The following is a 16,031-nucleotide window of genomic DNA, read 5'->3' as shown; positions in this document are numbered from 1 at the left end:
ATCGAAGTTTAGTGAACTTCGCCTCTGTGAGAGCCTTTGTGAAGATGTCTGCAACCTGATCATCTGTTGGACAATATTGCAGCTCAAGAACATGGTCATGAATGAGCTTTCTGATGAAGTGCATGTGTAGTTCAATGTGTTTGTTGCGCTGATGCTGGACTGGATCTTTGCATAGCTGAATGGCACTTTGATTATCACACCAAAGTGTGGTTGGATGCTGCTGCTCAAAGCCAAACTCTGATAGGATCTGACGAAGCCACAAGGCTTCCTTACTAGCTTCCACGGCACCACGATACTCTGCTTCTGCTGACGAAAGAGAAATGGCAACCTGTTTCTTACAAGCCCATGTAATAGGTCCTGAACCAAGAGTGAAGACATAACCGGCAGTAGACTTCCGATCATCAGGGTCACCAGCCCAATCAGAATCAGTGAAACCAACTAACAGAGGAGCTGCTTTGGCACTGTAATGAATCCCAAACTGTACTGTACCTCGAACATAACGAAGTATTCTTTTAGCTGCTTTCCATTGACTTTCACGGGGGTTTTGCATAAAACGAGCAACAAGGCCAACAGCAAAGGAAAGATCAGGACGAGTATGGGTTAAATACAAGAGTTTTCCGATAAGTTGACGGTATAAGGTAGCATCAACTTCAGGAGAAGTACAAGAGACTGAAAGTTTGACTCCAGACTGAAAGGGAGAAGGGGCTGGCTTACAGTGTTCCATGTGAAAATGACGAAGAATATCACAAGCATACTTGGACTGGGAAAGGAAAATACCCTCCTGGGATTGCAAGACTTGAAGACCGAGAAAATAGTGTAAGTGTCCTAAGTCTGTCATTTCAAATTTCTTTTTAAGGCTGGACTTCACATGGTTTATAAGGTTGGGATCACTACCAGTAAGAATAAGATCATCAACATAAAGAACAAGGATGATAAGAGAGTTGCCCACTTTCTTGGTGTAGACAGTTTTGTCAGAATGACACCTAGAAAAGCCAGATTCTAGAAGAAAGCTATCCATTTTGGCATACCAAGCCCGAGGAGCTTGCTTGAGGCCATAAAGGGATTTCTTAAGTCGACAAACAAGGCTGGAGTCTGTTTGTATGAAGCCAATGGGTTGTTCCATATAGATTTCTTCCTGCAAGTCCCCATGCAAGAAGGCAGATTTAACATCCATCTGATGGACTTCCCATTTTAAAGAGGCAGCAAGGGAAAGAACAAGGCGGATAGAGTTCATTTTGGCAACAGGGGAGAAGGTTTCAGTGTAGTCAATGCCTTCAACCTGTGAAAAGCCCTTAGCAACGAGACGAGCTTTATGTTTATCAACTTTCCCATCTGGTCCATACTTGGTTCTGTAAACCCATTTACATCTAACAAGTTTGTGTCCCTTTGGTAGAGGAACAAGATCCCATGTATCATTTGTCATCAATGAATGATATTCTTCATTCATAGCTGCTTCCCAATGTGGATGGCCTGAAGCTTCTGCAAAAGTGTCAGGATCATGATTTACTGGAGCTTGAGCCAGTAAAGAAGAGGCTCTTTCAAACTGAGAACGTGTACGTCGTTGATCTGTAGGATCACCGGCAAGATCACCTGCTGCATCCCGAGTAGCACGGACCCATCTTGGAAGTTGAGGATCCTGAGAAGGTGGGGGAGGATTATCATCCTCGCTTTCATCATCTGAAGAAGAAATGTTTTCAAAAGTAGAAGAGATAGGAAGAGGTGGCACATCCGCCGGACTAGGCTCGCAGGCCGATTTATTTTCATCAAATTTTACATCTCTTCTAATGATAACATTTTTGGACTTAAATGGAATAAGTCTATAACCTTTTACATCTTCAGAATATCCAACAAAAGTACATTTCTCACTCTTAGGTTCTAAAGCTTTATGCTTTTCATCTGGAATATGGGCCCATGCTTCACTTCCAAACACACGAAAGTGACTTACATCTGGTTTAATGGAACTCCAAGCTTCTTCTGGAGTGATATTCTCTAGAACCTTAGTAGGAGTGCGATTGATTATATAATTTGCACAATTAATTGCTTCGGCCCAAAAACTAAGACTGAGTCCTTTAGATTGCAGCATACAATTTGCCATTTCCTTTAAGGTGCGATTTTTCCTTTCAGCTACACCATTTTGTTGTGGAGTGTATGGAACAGTATGTTGCATTTGAATTCCATTTTCGGTGCAAAAGTTGAGGAATGTGTTTTTAACATATTCTCCACCATTATCAGTTCTTAGCTTAAGAATTTGATGTCCAGATTGTTTTTCAACAAAGGCTTTGAAGGCCAAAAAGGTGTTAAATACTTCGCTCTTGAGTTTTAAGAAGTATACCCAAGTGCGTCTGGAGAAATCATCAATGAAAGTTAAGAAGTACTTGCAGCCAGAGAATAAAGCAACAGGAAGAGGACCACATAAATCACTGTGCACAAGCTGTAAAGGGGCTGAGGCGTGCCAAGAGGCACGTTTGTCAAAACTGTCCCGATGATGTTTTCCGAGTACACATCCGGAACAAACACCATCTTTGCAAGATACCATAGGAAGACCTGTCACCATATTTTCTTTACATAGATGCTGAAGGGAGCGATAGTTTAAGTGACCAAATCGCTCATGCCAAAGTTTGCTCACTTCATCATTATGAGCAACAAATATTGAGGGAAGATTTGATGACCCAAAGTTGTGAAACTTATACAACCTTTTGGAATCATCAGCAAGACCAGTAGCTAGAATCTGTTTAGGATCTTTTAGATCCTTGATTACAACATCATGAGGTGAAAATTCAACAATTTTACCTTCACCTGAATGAGTTATCTGATAGACAGATAGAAGGTTGCAGGATAAGGTTGGAACACATAATACATCATTAAACTGACCATTGTCTAGATGAACAGTTCCAGTCCCTACAACATTAAGAGATCTATCATCACCAACATATATATTTTTGGTGTTACAATCATTTAAAGAAGAAAACATGGCTTGGTTTTTGGCCATGTGACAAGAGGCTCCAGAATCAATGAGCCACTCATGAGAATGAGAAGAAGAAGAAGATACATTTAATGCATAACCAGACTGAGATGATTGACAATGACATGCAGAAAGTGCCATTCCGGAAGTTGAAGTTGAAGTAGGCTCCACATGGATGTTATGTTTCTTCATTGCGGCTTCCAAGGCTTCCATCTTCTTAAAGCATTTAGATTCTAAGTGGCCATCTCGATTACAAAAGTTACAATGTCTATCAGTCTTCTTCCATTTGTTTTTATTGGTCTTATCATTTTGCTGAAATGATCTTTCATTTTGAGGCTGAGATGGTTTAGGACCATTCTTTTGAGGATATGACTTCTTAGGATTCTTTGAATTTGGTTGCTGCTGGGCGGCTAACGCTTTCGTGGAAGAGTTTCCAAGATTAAGAAGACCAAGGTGTAAGAGTTTTTCTTGTTCTCTTATTAAGGAATCACAAAAGGAGTCAAAGGAAGGGGCCTTGTAGTCTTTTCCTTGACAAATGAAAGCTTCCCTTGTAGAATGGAAAGTGGAAACAAATACAGAGTAGGCTGGTCCCAACTTAGTAAGGATGGAATAAATAAGGTTACCATCTTCTTTCTTAACTTTAACACCTTCCAAGAGATATCTAAGGGTCTTGAATTTGGACAAGAAATCTTCAATGCAAGAAAAATTATTAGGATCCAAAGTAAGCAGCTCATTTTCAAGTTGATGGGCTCTAATTTCATTTTTAATCCCAAAAACTTTAGCGAGTTTTTCTAATGCTTCATGAGGAGTCTCAAGGTCTGCAATGTGGAATCTAAGATCAGGAGAAATAGACATCTCTATCAAACCATGTGCTTGATCTTGTCTATTTTCCCATTTTGCAACCTTGTCTTCATCTTTTGGTTTCTTCTCTTGGTCTGTGGCTATTCTGAAGAGACCTTTACTTCTAAGTAAATCTTCCATGTAGGCTACCCATTGGAAGTAGTTAGTGCTGTCAAGAATGACTTGGCATGGACTTTCCATTTTTAAAAAAAACTGAAGCTGAAGATGCTGAAAGTAAGTGTTCCAATGGATAGATCTCGAAAAAATAGGCGGTTTAAAAAAAAACGGCTCTGAAAAAGGCTTCCGGATGAAGAAGTTATGGCTTTTTGAAAAAAAAATTGTTGACGTTGCCGGCAAAGTGCGCGAATGTGCAGGAATGAAAAAAAATCCGCCCCCACAAAATGGAGACTTGAACCCAAGACCTCTACTCTCTTAAAATAGCTTTGAACCAATTGATCTATACAAAAAATTTGAGAGAGAGAGAGAGAGAGAGGGGGGGGGGCCTTGGTTTGCGTGCTTGCCTTGAGAAAGCTCTTTTTCCCTACAAAACACAAAACACAAAACCCAACACGAATATGCAAAGAAAAACGAACCTTGCGGCTCGAAGTTAGCTTTAGCCAAAAAACTAGAAATTTAAAAAAAAAAATCTCAAAGTTAGCTTTAGCCGAAAAACTAAATATTTTTCTCAATGTTTCTGATTTTCCGAGATCACACTAAGGTGCAGGGAAAAGAGCATACGCATGAGAAAAATCCTTCCTTTCTGTTTCTGATTTGCCCAGATCGCACAGAGTCGCAGGGCAAAGAGCATACGCAGAAATGAAAGGTATAGATCCGGTTAAAAAAAAGGCTAAATAAACTGAGACCGAAATAAGCAGAGAGAAAATAACAGTAAACTGCAAAAAAAAAACACTGTATACCTCCCAATCTGAAAAATGACGCAGCTAGGGCTACCAGAAACCTTTTCGCGTGAAACGAAAGGGGTTCCTCACTGGAACAGATGCTCCGAACGCAACAGAGCAGTCCTCTCGGCCCGAAAGCAGTCAGAAACAGCAGATCTAGGAAACGACAGCCGCATGCAGTTCTACCGGCTTCAGATTTGGATCACCAACGGACGCGGCCCTCAAATAGCTCTGATACCATGTAGGAATTTACAGGGTAACTTCCTCAGAAAGAACACCAAAAGGACACCGCTCACAACCAGATCTCAAATCAATACACCAGTATTTTTGACGTGGTTAAAACCCTCAAAGTGCAAGGAGGGAAACAGTCCACGGCCTGTCCCAACGTGGGTACTACAGGCAATTTATTAATCAAAGAATGAAAATTTACATAAGCTTCTTTCATGCACGGATTACCCGAACAATGACCCTCCATGCGCTTTAAATAGAACTCATGGACCAATCGGGTGTCAAGCCACGGATCAAGTGTCGGTAATACCGAGGTGAGAGTGAACCGTCGGATCACTACATATCGTGACCGTCGGATTGTAAGTTACAAAATGTACAACGGTAAAGAAACACACTTTACCTAACTCTATACTAGACCAAGTTGAACTTAACTATATCCTATGTGTCGGAATATCCTAACAATATGTTCAAGGTACATCCCTTAAAAGGGAGTGGTATGTGATAGAGAGGTGAATGAAGTAGGGGGTGAGAAGGGGCAGCCCGGGCCACATGCTGGGGTGCAAGGGTAGCTAATAAAAGGGAAGACCACACTTGGGTTTATAATGTATAGGAGGGAGAAATCTTGGTATATGAGGTGCTCTGGCCTTGATTTTCCACCATTTTTTATATGTTTTTTGCATTTTTATGATTTTTCTTTGATTAATTGCTCGGGGCTCAAGGGTAAGAGCATGATATATGAGATAACCCCTTTTAAGGTAGGGCGGTTCATTGCCCACCGAGGGTTGGGTCAATCATGGGTTCCTATTTGATGAAGGAGTCTCATAGAACCTATAGGAACCAAGGTGATGGCCATGATGATGGGGTAGAGCTCATGTATTGGCTTTTGCCCACATGCTAAATGTGTTGGTCCTGGCCATCTTTTGCATTTTGTAGTACAATTTCCTGTTGAATGTGGCCAATTATGCTTTTACCTTTCTTTTAAGTTGCATCAACCTCTGGGGCATCATTCCAGGCCTGACCCAAGGTATGGGCAAGGGGAAGGGGAGAGCTAAGCCTATGTAGACACAGTGGAGGAATGTGGACCCAGGTGGGAGAAATGATGAATGGGGTAATAATGAGTGGAAATAGGATAATATATGTGGGTGAGGGAGTGGGACCACACAACCAAACTCAAAGTTTCCCGTGAAATACCATCCCTAAAGCCAAATGCTCAATACAAGAGATCCCACAGGACTAGAATCCAAGGTTAACATCCAAAAGGGGTCTAAGGGACAAGAGCACAGACCTAGCCCACTCTTTCCGTGAATCCCCCCATTAATCCATGCCCAAAAGTGTCCATGATAAGCAAACTACAATGCTCAATTACTAAATGACAAGGCATACATTTAGGTTCAGGAGGCCCACCCTCAAACATACGATCATGGCAGATGGGTGAGGGACCACATGGCTGGTGCAGAGGGCGAATAAATGGCACAATGAGCTAGTTGTTCATTGCAAGGGGTTGCTGGTTGCTGGATGAGGGCCATCTTGGAGAAAAACTTTATCATAGGGATATCACCCACAAAATGGTAGGTAACAAAGCCTAGCTAGCCCTAACTACCTATAGAAAAAGGACAGAAAACATGTGCAACTTGACAAGGTCTACACACATGCCAAACTAATTTTGGCTTGCTCTTTTGGCTATCTTATCCAATTAACTCTATTTACGGATGGGATTGTTTTGTGTCTATTTTACAGGAGGTATCATTTTTCACCAAGCGCCCAACCTGGGTCTGTGGCCCTACAAACCCTGTTATGTAAAATTAATTCTGTGATGATGCCCTTTTGCCTAATTTAACTAATCATTACAATTATTAATTAATTTTACATAACAAAGCCTCAAAAGCCTAAAGGGATGGATGGGAGGGGGGGGAGGATATTTCACTCTCATCAACTGCTTGCTTACCTGCTGCACTTTCCCAAACTGAACTGTCATATCGAGAAAAGCGAATCCTATATCCGTAGCTTTGTTTATGGCTGTAAGGATATAGAATGCTAATCTAAGGAAGCCTGAACAAAATGAAGGGTGGGATTAACCAGAGCGCCTCTCAACCTAACAACAAAGTGAAGGTGAACTGACTTTTTTGCTGTTTAATCTTCACCAAAACAGGTAACTCTTCCCCCCACATCAAATCGCCTCATAAAATAGAAACTGTTAAAAACAGAACTCCAAGTTGCTGCTAGTTGTCCATTTCCATTGATATAAATTTGCCTAAACTTATCTGTGGCTGCTGTTTGCTAAATCCATCATCCATTTCCCTCAAAACAGCAGCTTTCATGTTACAATCCTAAAGGAAAAGCAAGTCATGCATATCTGCTTTCAATGGGCAATCCACAGCCAATCAAATCTTCCAAATAAAGCAAAGCAACTTCTCTGAATAAGGAAACCTCTCCAATTATGGGATAATGGCACAGTTTAGGAAATCGACCTGTAACCTCTCCTTGAGCACATCACTTAACTTCCTACCTGTTAGGATACAGCCTAAACCTCCCCTCTAGAAGGTCAAATTTGTTCGAAGACCATAAAATTGACACCTGCATCTCTCATGCTGGTCAAATCCACAGCTTTTCACTGAGATGTTTCGACCAAGCCCATCAACGAAGCCTACATTTTTTGTTTGAGAATACTCTGAATCCTGCAAATGAATGGTAGGAATTTTCATGTCCATCTGTAATTGACTATGGAAAAAAATCTCTGTCAATGCAATAACTCTGCAGACCGCTTAACATCTGATCTTGTCTTATCATCTACAAGATCCAGGGGAATGTTTCTTTGTGAATCTTTCAGTCAGCTTTATCTGGTATTCATTATACATATGACGTTCCTTGATCATTCCTCTTACCATGCTGTATCTAATCACTGAAGTTTGTAAGGCTGCCATTGACTTTCTCCTACGGAAATCTCACTAAAGAAGAATTGCACAGTATTCCCTTCATCATTGTTTTGCTGCTCATTGACAATGCTTCATGATACACCTGTTGTGAAGGGTGATCTGAGGATGGTTCTGTGAGAAAACTTACTGCTGATATGTTGCCAACGCACTGCTAACTGCTGAAATCCTAAGAGAAATATGTTAGACTAGTGCTGACTTTGTGTGGCCTGCAAATCATATAAGTCATGTGGCATAGAGCCGCAGGAAACACCAAGACTAATCCACCTTCGGCACTGAATTTAGTCAAGATCTTGTGTATCTGCTGTTGATTGATTGTTATTGTTTTCCAACGATAGTAATTGTCTAACACTATACACTTCCACATTTTACTCTTATCTAAAAGCTGCTGCTTGCCAGATGTAGTGAAAAGTTGCTGGAAATGATGACCTCCAGCGCTAGATTTCCAACTAAGCGTAATGCACAGCTGAAAGTCTTGCAAACACAACCACCTTCCTTCAAATACCACATGAAATTTACCATTGCAAGCACCAAATAACTCAATGCAAACACCCTGTAAACAATGCACCATCACTAAAATCCATAGTCAATACGCTTCAGAAATTTTATGATTCTTGAAGAGGACAAATTGCAGCAAAGTCAACCCCAGACCATAACACCATGAACTCTCCTTGAAGGTAAGTTGTATGCCAATCATGGGAAAGAACACAAGAAGATAAGGCTAGTTACCATGCAAGGGTAGGATAAAGAAATCAGTTAGTTTTCAGGCTTGATAAATTTAGCACAACTACTAAATTACTAATTATGCACAAAACATTGATTTAGGTTGTTTTACTCGGTGGAATTAGCAAGTAGCAATTCAACTAGTTTGGAATGGGTAGCAATAGGAATTAGGGTTTTCGACTTGCTTAAGTTAACAAATCACTTTAGGATTTTTGTCTAGACCAAATTGGCAAGGTGAATTAGGGATTTTGAAAATTCAAACTCAGCAAGAATGACAACTAAACCAACAATTCAAAGTAAGGCTTTGGAAAGAAATTTAAGGTTTTGGCATAAGATCATTTTAGAATCTCTCACTCACAGAAACCTTCCAACTAGTTGCCATTTGTCACAATAAAAACACACATCCACCAGCTCAATATTGTACTTGACTCATCACCCTTCACCCATGGAAATCCTTGAAACTACTCTACCACTGCACACTTGGAACCATGACATCACACCTTGTACCTGCCACAAATAGAAATTGCTAAATATAGACAAGCCCAAAAAAGCAGTCTAGCTCCCAAAAAGCAAAAAAACAGGAAAGACTGAAAAGGAAGGTAACAGCTGTGAGACTGCTGCAAACATAGCAGGTTTTAGAATAAACACTGTTCAAAGTAGCAAAATCTCACATGTTGATGAAATCAGTCTCATTAGACTCACTTTTTTGCACAGAACCCAAATACATGCTCAGAAATGACATGCAAGCCATGAAAAGAAAACTGCTGAAAATAGCAGCACCATAAAACTGCTTGCATGTTAATGGAAACAGGCTCACTGGCATTGTGAACTCATGAGGACCAAGAATATGTGAACATCTCTGACATGTGGGCAATGCAACTCTTGTTCCTAGGAAAAAGCAAACTGCAAAAAATAAAAGTTTCTGGGAATCCATTGAAACTGACTCTGTAGCAAGCCCTGGTCACTATGAAGCCATAGATACACCTCTAATGTAATGGAACCAGCATGATGGAATATAGCTGGATCTTAACCCTCCAGTTGTGCAAGGAAATTTTGGGGGTTGACAGGTCACTTTTTATAGGACCTAGGTCATTCTAACAAACAAGAAATGCTTGAGAATCAGTGCCCTGTGTCGTTTGCAATTGCTGCAATAGATTATGTGTTTTCAGGCAACATTCTCAAGGCAACTGTTACAAAAATATCAAAATTTATCTTTGGTCATTTCAGTGTTTAAAATAGCAGCGAGAAAGGTCCTTTGACTTGTGCCTTAGTCAAAGAGACCAAGAAGCAGTTTTCCTTAGCATGCACGAGTTCCTAAAAGTTAGGAAACTTTCCTTAGCATGCACGAGTTCCTAAAAGTTAGGACGAGTTTCCTATAAGTTAGGACGAATTCCTATAATTTAGGATTCGTTCCTAAAAGTTAGGAGTTATGAAGCAGCTAATTGATGTGTTAAAGTGGAAGGCCGAGTTACTAGTCTTCTAGTGCAACTTAATTGAGGAAAAAAAAGTGTGTTTGAGTCTCAAGTCCTTGATTTGAGATAGGACGAGTTGCATGAGTAGTTAACTCATGTTAACTCAATCAATCACAAAAGCAAACTTCTTAGTTAGAAACTCACCAAACTTAGCCATTCAAATTGCTTTAAAAGAAAGAACAAAGGCATGTTTTGATCATTGTCTTGTGAGCACAATTTGGTGAGACAAGACAACAGAGCACGTGGGTTTGCGAGAAGGTTGCACAGCGTTGTGTGTGGAGTTTGTGAGAGATAGAATGAGCCAAGGAGAGACTTGTGTGAGTTGGTAGAAGGCAGATTTCCATTGCTCTTGCGCTAGGAAATAGGGACTTATTTCCTTGGGTTTGCGCTAGGAATTCAGAGCAGAGATCAAGCAAGGAAGAGGGCAGCGTGATCAGCATTTCTTGCAGGAGATTCAAGCTTAGATCAAGCAGGAAAGACAAGTGTGTTTTTCAGATTGAAACAGTTGTATTTGTAAGAGATCTATTGCTCAAATTTCTATCAATAAAATTCTCATACAAACAGAGGGTTTTCCCAGTTGGATTCCCTGGAAAATATTGTGTTTTTGTCATTGTGTGACTGTGTTTATTTCTGCTCCTCTTCCGCTGCAAAATTTAGTAGATAAATTCTGTGTCTATATGAAAAGAAACTATATTTCAAATTGTTAATATTAGCAGATCAGAATTTCATGGATTTTCTACACAGATTATTTTCCTTCAGAAACAGAGAGGGAGTGTCTTCATAATCCCTCCTTTGTTTGTTGGCATGTAAGCAGATCTTGGGTGTAATCTAGAATAGGAAAACCAGTTGGTCAGCTTGTGATAATGGCAAGTAACTGCTTGGACACCAACTTCTAAGCCTGCCAAATTCTTCTAAGAACACTGGATCCAGGAATCTTGAAGGCATCAACTACACTAATTATGTCATAGAAGTTGAAAGCCCAGAGATGCCATGGATGTGTGTAACATTCTAAAGATGATGGCACAAGTGTCTTCCAAGGTTCATTACCGATCATAGTGCAAGCAAACCATTTTACCACTAATATAGTTCCTTGGACATGGCTATAACTCAAGCCTAGTTAGCCTTACTTTCTTGGTAAGGAGATGAGGCTTCATGTCTTCCACCCTGTTTTCCCCAAAGAAACTTATTCTGCCAGGAAAAATTATTCGTTACTTTCCCTTTTACAAGCAAACACTTGGCAAAAGAAGGATTTCAAACATGGGAGTGTTTTGTAGGATAAAGGGAAAGGTGAGTGGCTATCCTGGCAGCAGCTGCATTGGTCTTGTTGACCCTGCCGCCTAAACCTACCTACAAGTCAGTGAGAAAAGCCTTCAACCCCACAAGGTGTGGTTGGTAGCAGGGGACTCATAGAAGGAGTTGTCAAACTAATCATGACTCTCTCCGTTTGAGCTATCTCCTAGGTTAGCTAAGGGGGGTGGTCCCTAATGAAAAGTTAAGTTAAAAAGATGTGAGTTTCTAGGAGAATAGAGTTAAACAAATTATTTTACTAAGATTTATAAGCAAAAACCGATATGAGCAATAACCATCATAAGTTAAGCATGAAATATATAAACAACCAGTGCCTTCAAAGTATTTGCTCTTTAAGAAATGAGAATGTATTTTGCTTAAAATGAAGTAAAATGCTTTCAAATGGAAAGCCAAAATAACCCTGAAAAGTGAAACACTAAATTGTTAGCACAAGATATTATAAATGCTTTTAAGATGAATAAGTCTACAAATCAAAGCATGGAAACTATCTTGCTCAAAAAGATACAATTAGAAATCTACTTGTGAGAAATGAGATGATAAAAAGAACTCAAATGTTAGACCAAGATGCAATTAAGTTTACAACCCAAAATAATAGTACTTGAAAGTGAAATCAACCATTCATGAAAATATGCAATTAAACCAAAATATGAGCCAATTTCCAAGTACAAGAAAATTAAACTTGTTGCAAAATTAAAAGAGATTACAATGTTTGCATCCAAAGTGCCTCTTGAAATAAGATTTGCATGTGAGACTTTAAACCATCAAGATAGCAAGAAATTTAAGAACTTTGCAAACAAAGCAAATGTGATGGAGTGAGTTCTTGATTTATTTTATTAATTAGTAGTAACTACTAAGGCAAAGTTACAATTGAACTCTAGTCCTCAGACCTCATCCTCACCCAAATATTTGGATCTCACAATGAGGAGTCAATAGAGGTAGAGGGTCCCTAAAGTCTATTCAACCAACTTAAGTTGGAGGTAAGTTTTAGTGATGCTTGGGGCATGAAGTCTTCATATAATCATCAGGTGCCACTCCAGTGGTCAACAGGGCTTATCAGTTTCAAACTGTTTATCACCTTTTGTTTACTGCATTATGTCAACTAATCCCAGAGAGCAGTCAATTTAAGTTGAATATTAATGTCCATTACTTACCCATTTGAAAAGACAATGGTTTTATGGATACCTATGGAGTATCACTCCAAGGAACTCAAATGCTAAAATACAACCATCTGGTTTTATAGAAAAGCATCTAAATATGAAGTGGAATGTCAATAATTCTGAGGTTGGGTGGATCCAGCAGTGCCAAGGCATCTAGAAGTCTCATTCTTCCTTTTCAGACACACATATTGGGATGGTTGATTCTCCATGATAGTTTCACAGTCAAGGATTGGTTACAACACTCTGGTTTTACTTGGATGTCATTTAATTTGTCACAAGCCTGAAATGGTTAAGCATTTGATGTGGAATTGTTCAGTTGCCCACACATTTTGGGCTTTGATTGCTATTGGATATAGTTACCAGAATCCTTTTTGTTGCTCTGCTTCATTGGAAGGGAGTTTTGCTCAGAAATAATTAATAAACGGATGGTCCAACATGCTGCTAGGAACATGTGTGATGTGGTCCCATAAATACACTTACGTTTCTCACATCAAACTTGGTGTCGTGCAAAATTTCATGAGGCATTATCCCTGTTCAGTTTGAGAGAAGTTTCCACATTCCTATAAGATTTGGCTCTCCAGGTTTCAGCAAGGCTTGACATGTTCAGGAAGGATATAGGCTGTCACTTGGAGCCAGAGCAGAAATGTTGGAGCTCCTGGCCTATGTAGGGCAGGGATTCTGTTGTGCCAATTATTTGTTTACTGGATATATTGATCTTCACGCACATCTTTATTGGCTTTTACTGAAAAATATGATGCATTTTGAATCAGAAAGAGAGGTGATTTCTTAATACATTTTCTATTATATTTTGAGTATATTTTATTTGGGAAATGCAAAAAAAGAATCTAGCTCTCTACTGTTTTAACATATATTATTATTAATGCCAGATTTGCACCTATATGCCACAACTTTTTGCAAAACAAATCGGTACATTTAGCATGGAAAATTTTCAATATTTTGAGAACACGTGCAAATATTTAAAATATAGAGATCCTGAATGCCAATGCATGAACATTAAAACCCTCCATGTACATGACTCTATGTTTACTCATCCAAATGATTAGGTTCACATCTCGAAAGCAAGAACACACCTGAAGGAGCTTTATGACTGTACCAATAGCTTCCTCGGATTCCTTTCTGCACGTCTCAAAAGATGATTGTCCATACACCTACACATAAGAGTGATAGACATTATAGAAGGTTGAACTTAAGTTAGATCCCAAAACAACTAGTTAACAAAAACTTCTCAATAAAATTCAGGCAGAATAACCCTAATATATATTCTCCAACATAAACAGAGAATAGATACTTCACCTTCAAAACTGGCAAAGCCCCTACACAATATTTCATTGCATCTGCATATGCTTCAGATTTGATACACTTCATCAACCGAGAAGGAAGGTCATATATGAACTGCTCTCCAATAAAATCATACAAACAAAGTCAGATTTTAAAATGCATGTGAATGGAAAATCATTCTACTATGACCACAATAAATAGAAAAATCCATTTGAGTATGTCCCTTGAGAGAGAAAACACTTTCATGTCATAGGTTTTGAAATCAAACGCATTTAAAAGCAAAATTTGTTTGCTTCTGATTGTTACTTCTGATATGAATTCACAAAGTCATGTGAACTTTGGCTTTTTATTTTTGAAATCAACATAACAAGGGCATCACTTGTTGCTATTGACATCAACACATGTTGCACTTTCTTGTTTTAGTCTCCTCATGTTTATTTCTAAGAAGAGAATAAGATCAATCTTTGTATGAAAAAAAATACCAAAAAACTGTACCTGTAACGAAATCAATGTAAGGTTTTGTTTCTAATAGTGTTCTATATAGCTACTATAAATTAAGAAGTTCAAACCAAAGCAGTACTGATAATCGCTTTGACAAACATAAGAGCATATGCCATAAACTACAAAGATGACTAGTCAAGTCTATATGTCAAGAAATATAAAACAAACTGCTCTACTTGTGAACACATGGGTGCATGATTCAAAAGCTCAAGTAAAAAGTTATTTTATTCTTAAACAACATAAATTCTTTGTTTAAAGAGAATTCACAAATAGATATAATTCATGTCTACTTGATCAAATAGTTTTGAAAAGAATCTATCGAACTGTTGAATCCAGTAACTAAAATATTATTGATTTTCATAACAATATGCAGATTCCTAGCATTCAAAGCACAAAAATGTGATGTAGTGCATCAATTGTGGGTACAATTTCTTTGGGATTTGTGAAGTAAAGCATGATTGGAATTTCTTTGGAGATAAACAACAGCAACATCATGCAGGTATCATGCAAGTCCAAGCATAGAATCTAGACTTCCATTGAAATGCCAACATACCTGCACTTTACGAAGAAGACTACGAGTACGATTCAGATTTTCTATGCGTTCTCTTCTCTCACACAGAGATGCATCCACACTGTCACTTTTTGACTGAACAAATGTTATCTCCAGTAAGAAATCACATGAAAGATCAGAGGAGTTTGTGCATAAGTAATGCCTATAGCTGTCTGTACGTGTTTAGCATGAAATGACCATTACTGACAATGTTATCAAAACTTAGAAGCACTAACAGGAAATCAAATTTCAATTCTATCATTTCAGTTTACCTTCTCCAGAAGTTGTTCCATATTAGTCCCCATGCCAACAACATTATCCTTCATCCTGTTACATTTAAAAATAACAAATTTCCTCAGCATAAGTTTAAACAAAACAATCATATGACTATGTAGAAGCTATGAATGGGCATTCAAACCATCCATGAAAGAATTTGAAAGAACCACCTTTCTAGGATAGCGTACTTCCAATGTTTAACTGTATCTCATGTAAAATATAGACAGAAGTAAGCATCTCCCATCAGACAAAAACATTTGTGACGTAGATGGACTAAATATTAACATTGGGAAAGAAGATAACATATAAATATCTAGGTCATGCACATGTAAAATATATACTTTCTAGAAATTCTTTAGATCTTTATTGGATTATGGCTTCCAGTTTTAGGCCTTGCTGTGAAAGATCCAAGTTCAAACAAAGAGCATTTTTTCTATTGGAACAATGGTGACAAAAACATCACTGATAAGATTAGTATGTTTATCAGATAAAAGTGGTTTATTAACTCTTGCAGAAGTCAGAGATTGTACCAACAGTTTGCTATGTGCTTATTTATAAGAAACAGAATTACTGCAGGCTGACAAAATTTTATGGAAAATTATGCACTAAGTTATTTCCGAGAGAAACTGTTGAATAGAAATGGATTTTTTGCTAGCACCTGCCAATGTTTGTTGGATTTTAAAAGAAGAGACTGTCAAACAGAAAGAAGGCATATAATAAAATAAAAATGTGCTTTGTTAATGTACAGTGATGTTTAGTATTTACAGAGTTTTGAATACATATTCATACAAATATGTGGAAGTTATTGTGACTATCTAACAGACTCCATATATTGGTCAACACATACATATCTGCATATTTATTTGAGGGTTGATACTATTCTAAA

The 16,031-nt window shown here is 38.5% G+C and overlaps 1 protein-coding gene across 1 annotated transcript in view; it reads right to left on the bottom strand.

Annotated features, from left to right (window-relative positions):
- Window positions 1–15,195, bottom strand: part of LOC149231707 (Vps51/Vps67 family (components of vesicular transport) protein) — a 285,059-nt gene extending 269,864 nt beyond the window's left edge. The window contains exons 1-4 of the mRNA XM_089381720.1: window positions 15,142–15,195; window positions 14,873–14,980; window positions 13,834–13,932; window positions 13,611–13,688 (exon numbers count right to left, since the gene is read on the bottom strand). Of these exons, the coding sequence (XP_089237846.1) occupies window positions 13,611–13,688; window positions 13,834–13,932; window positions 14,873–14,980; window positions 15,142–15,195 (339 nt within the window). The remainder of the gene's footprint in view (window positions 1–13,610; window positions 13,689–13,833; window positions 13,933–14,872; window positions 14,981–15,141) is intronic.
- Window positions 15,196–16,031: the final 836 nt, after the last annotated feature.

This window comes from Pinus tabuliformis, chromosome J (genome assembly GCF_031772625.1).
Source record: "Pinus tabuliformis cultivar Carrire ecotype Pingquan chromosome J, CPIR1, whole genome shotgun sequence".
NCBI classification, from domain to species: domain Eukaryota; kingdom Viridiplantae; phylum Streptophyta; class Pinopsida; order Pinales; family Pinaceae; genus Pinus; species Pinus tabuliformis.
Note: the sequence above shows the minus strand (reverse complement) of the source record. Positions and strands in the feature narration are given on the sequence as shown.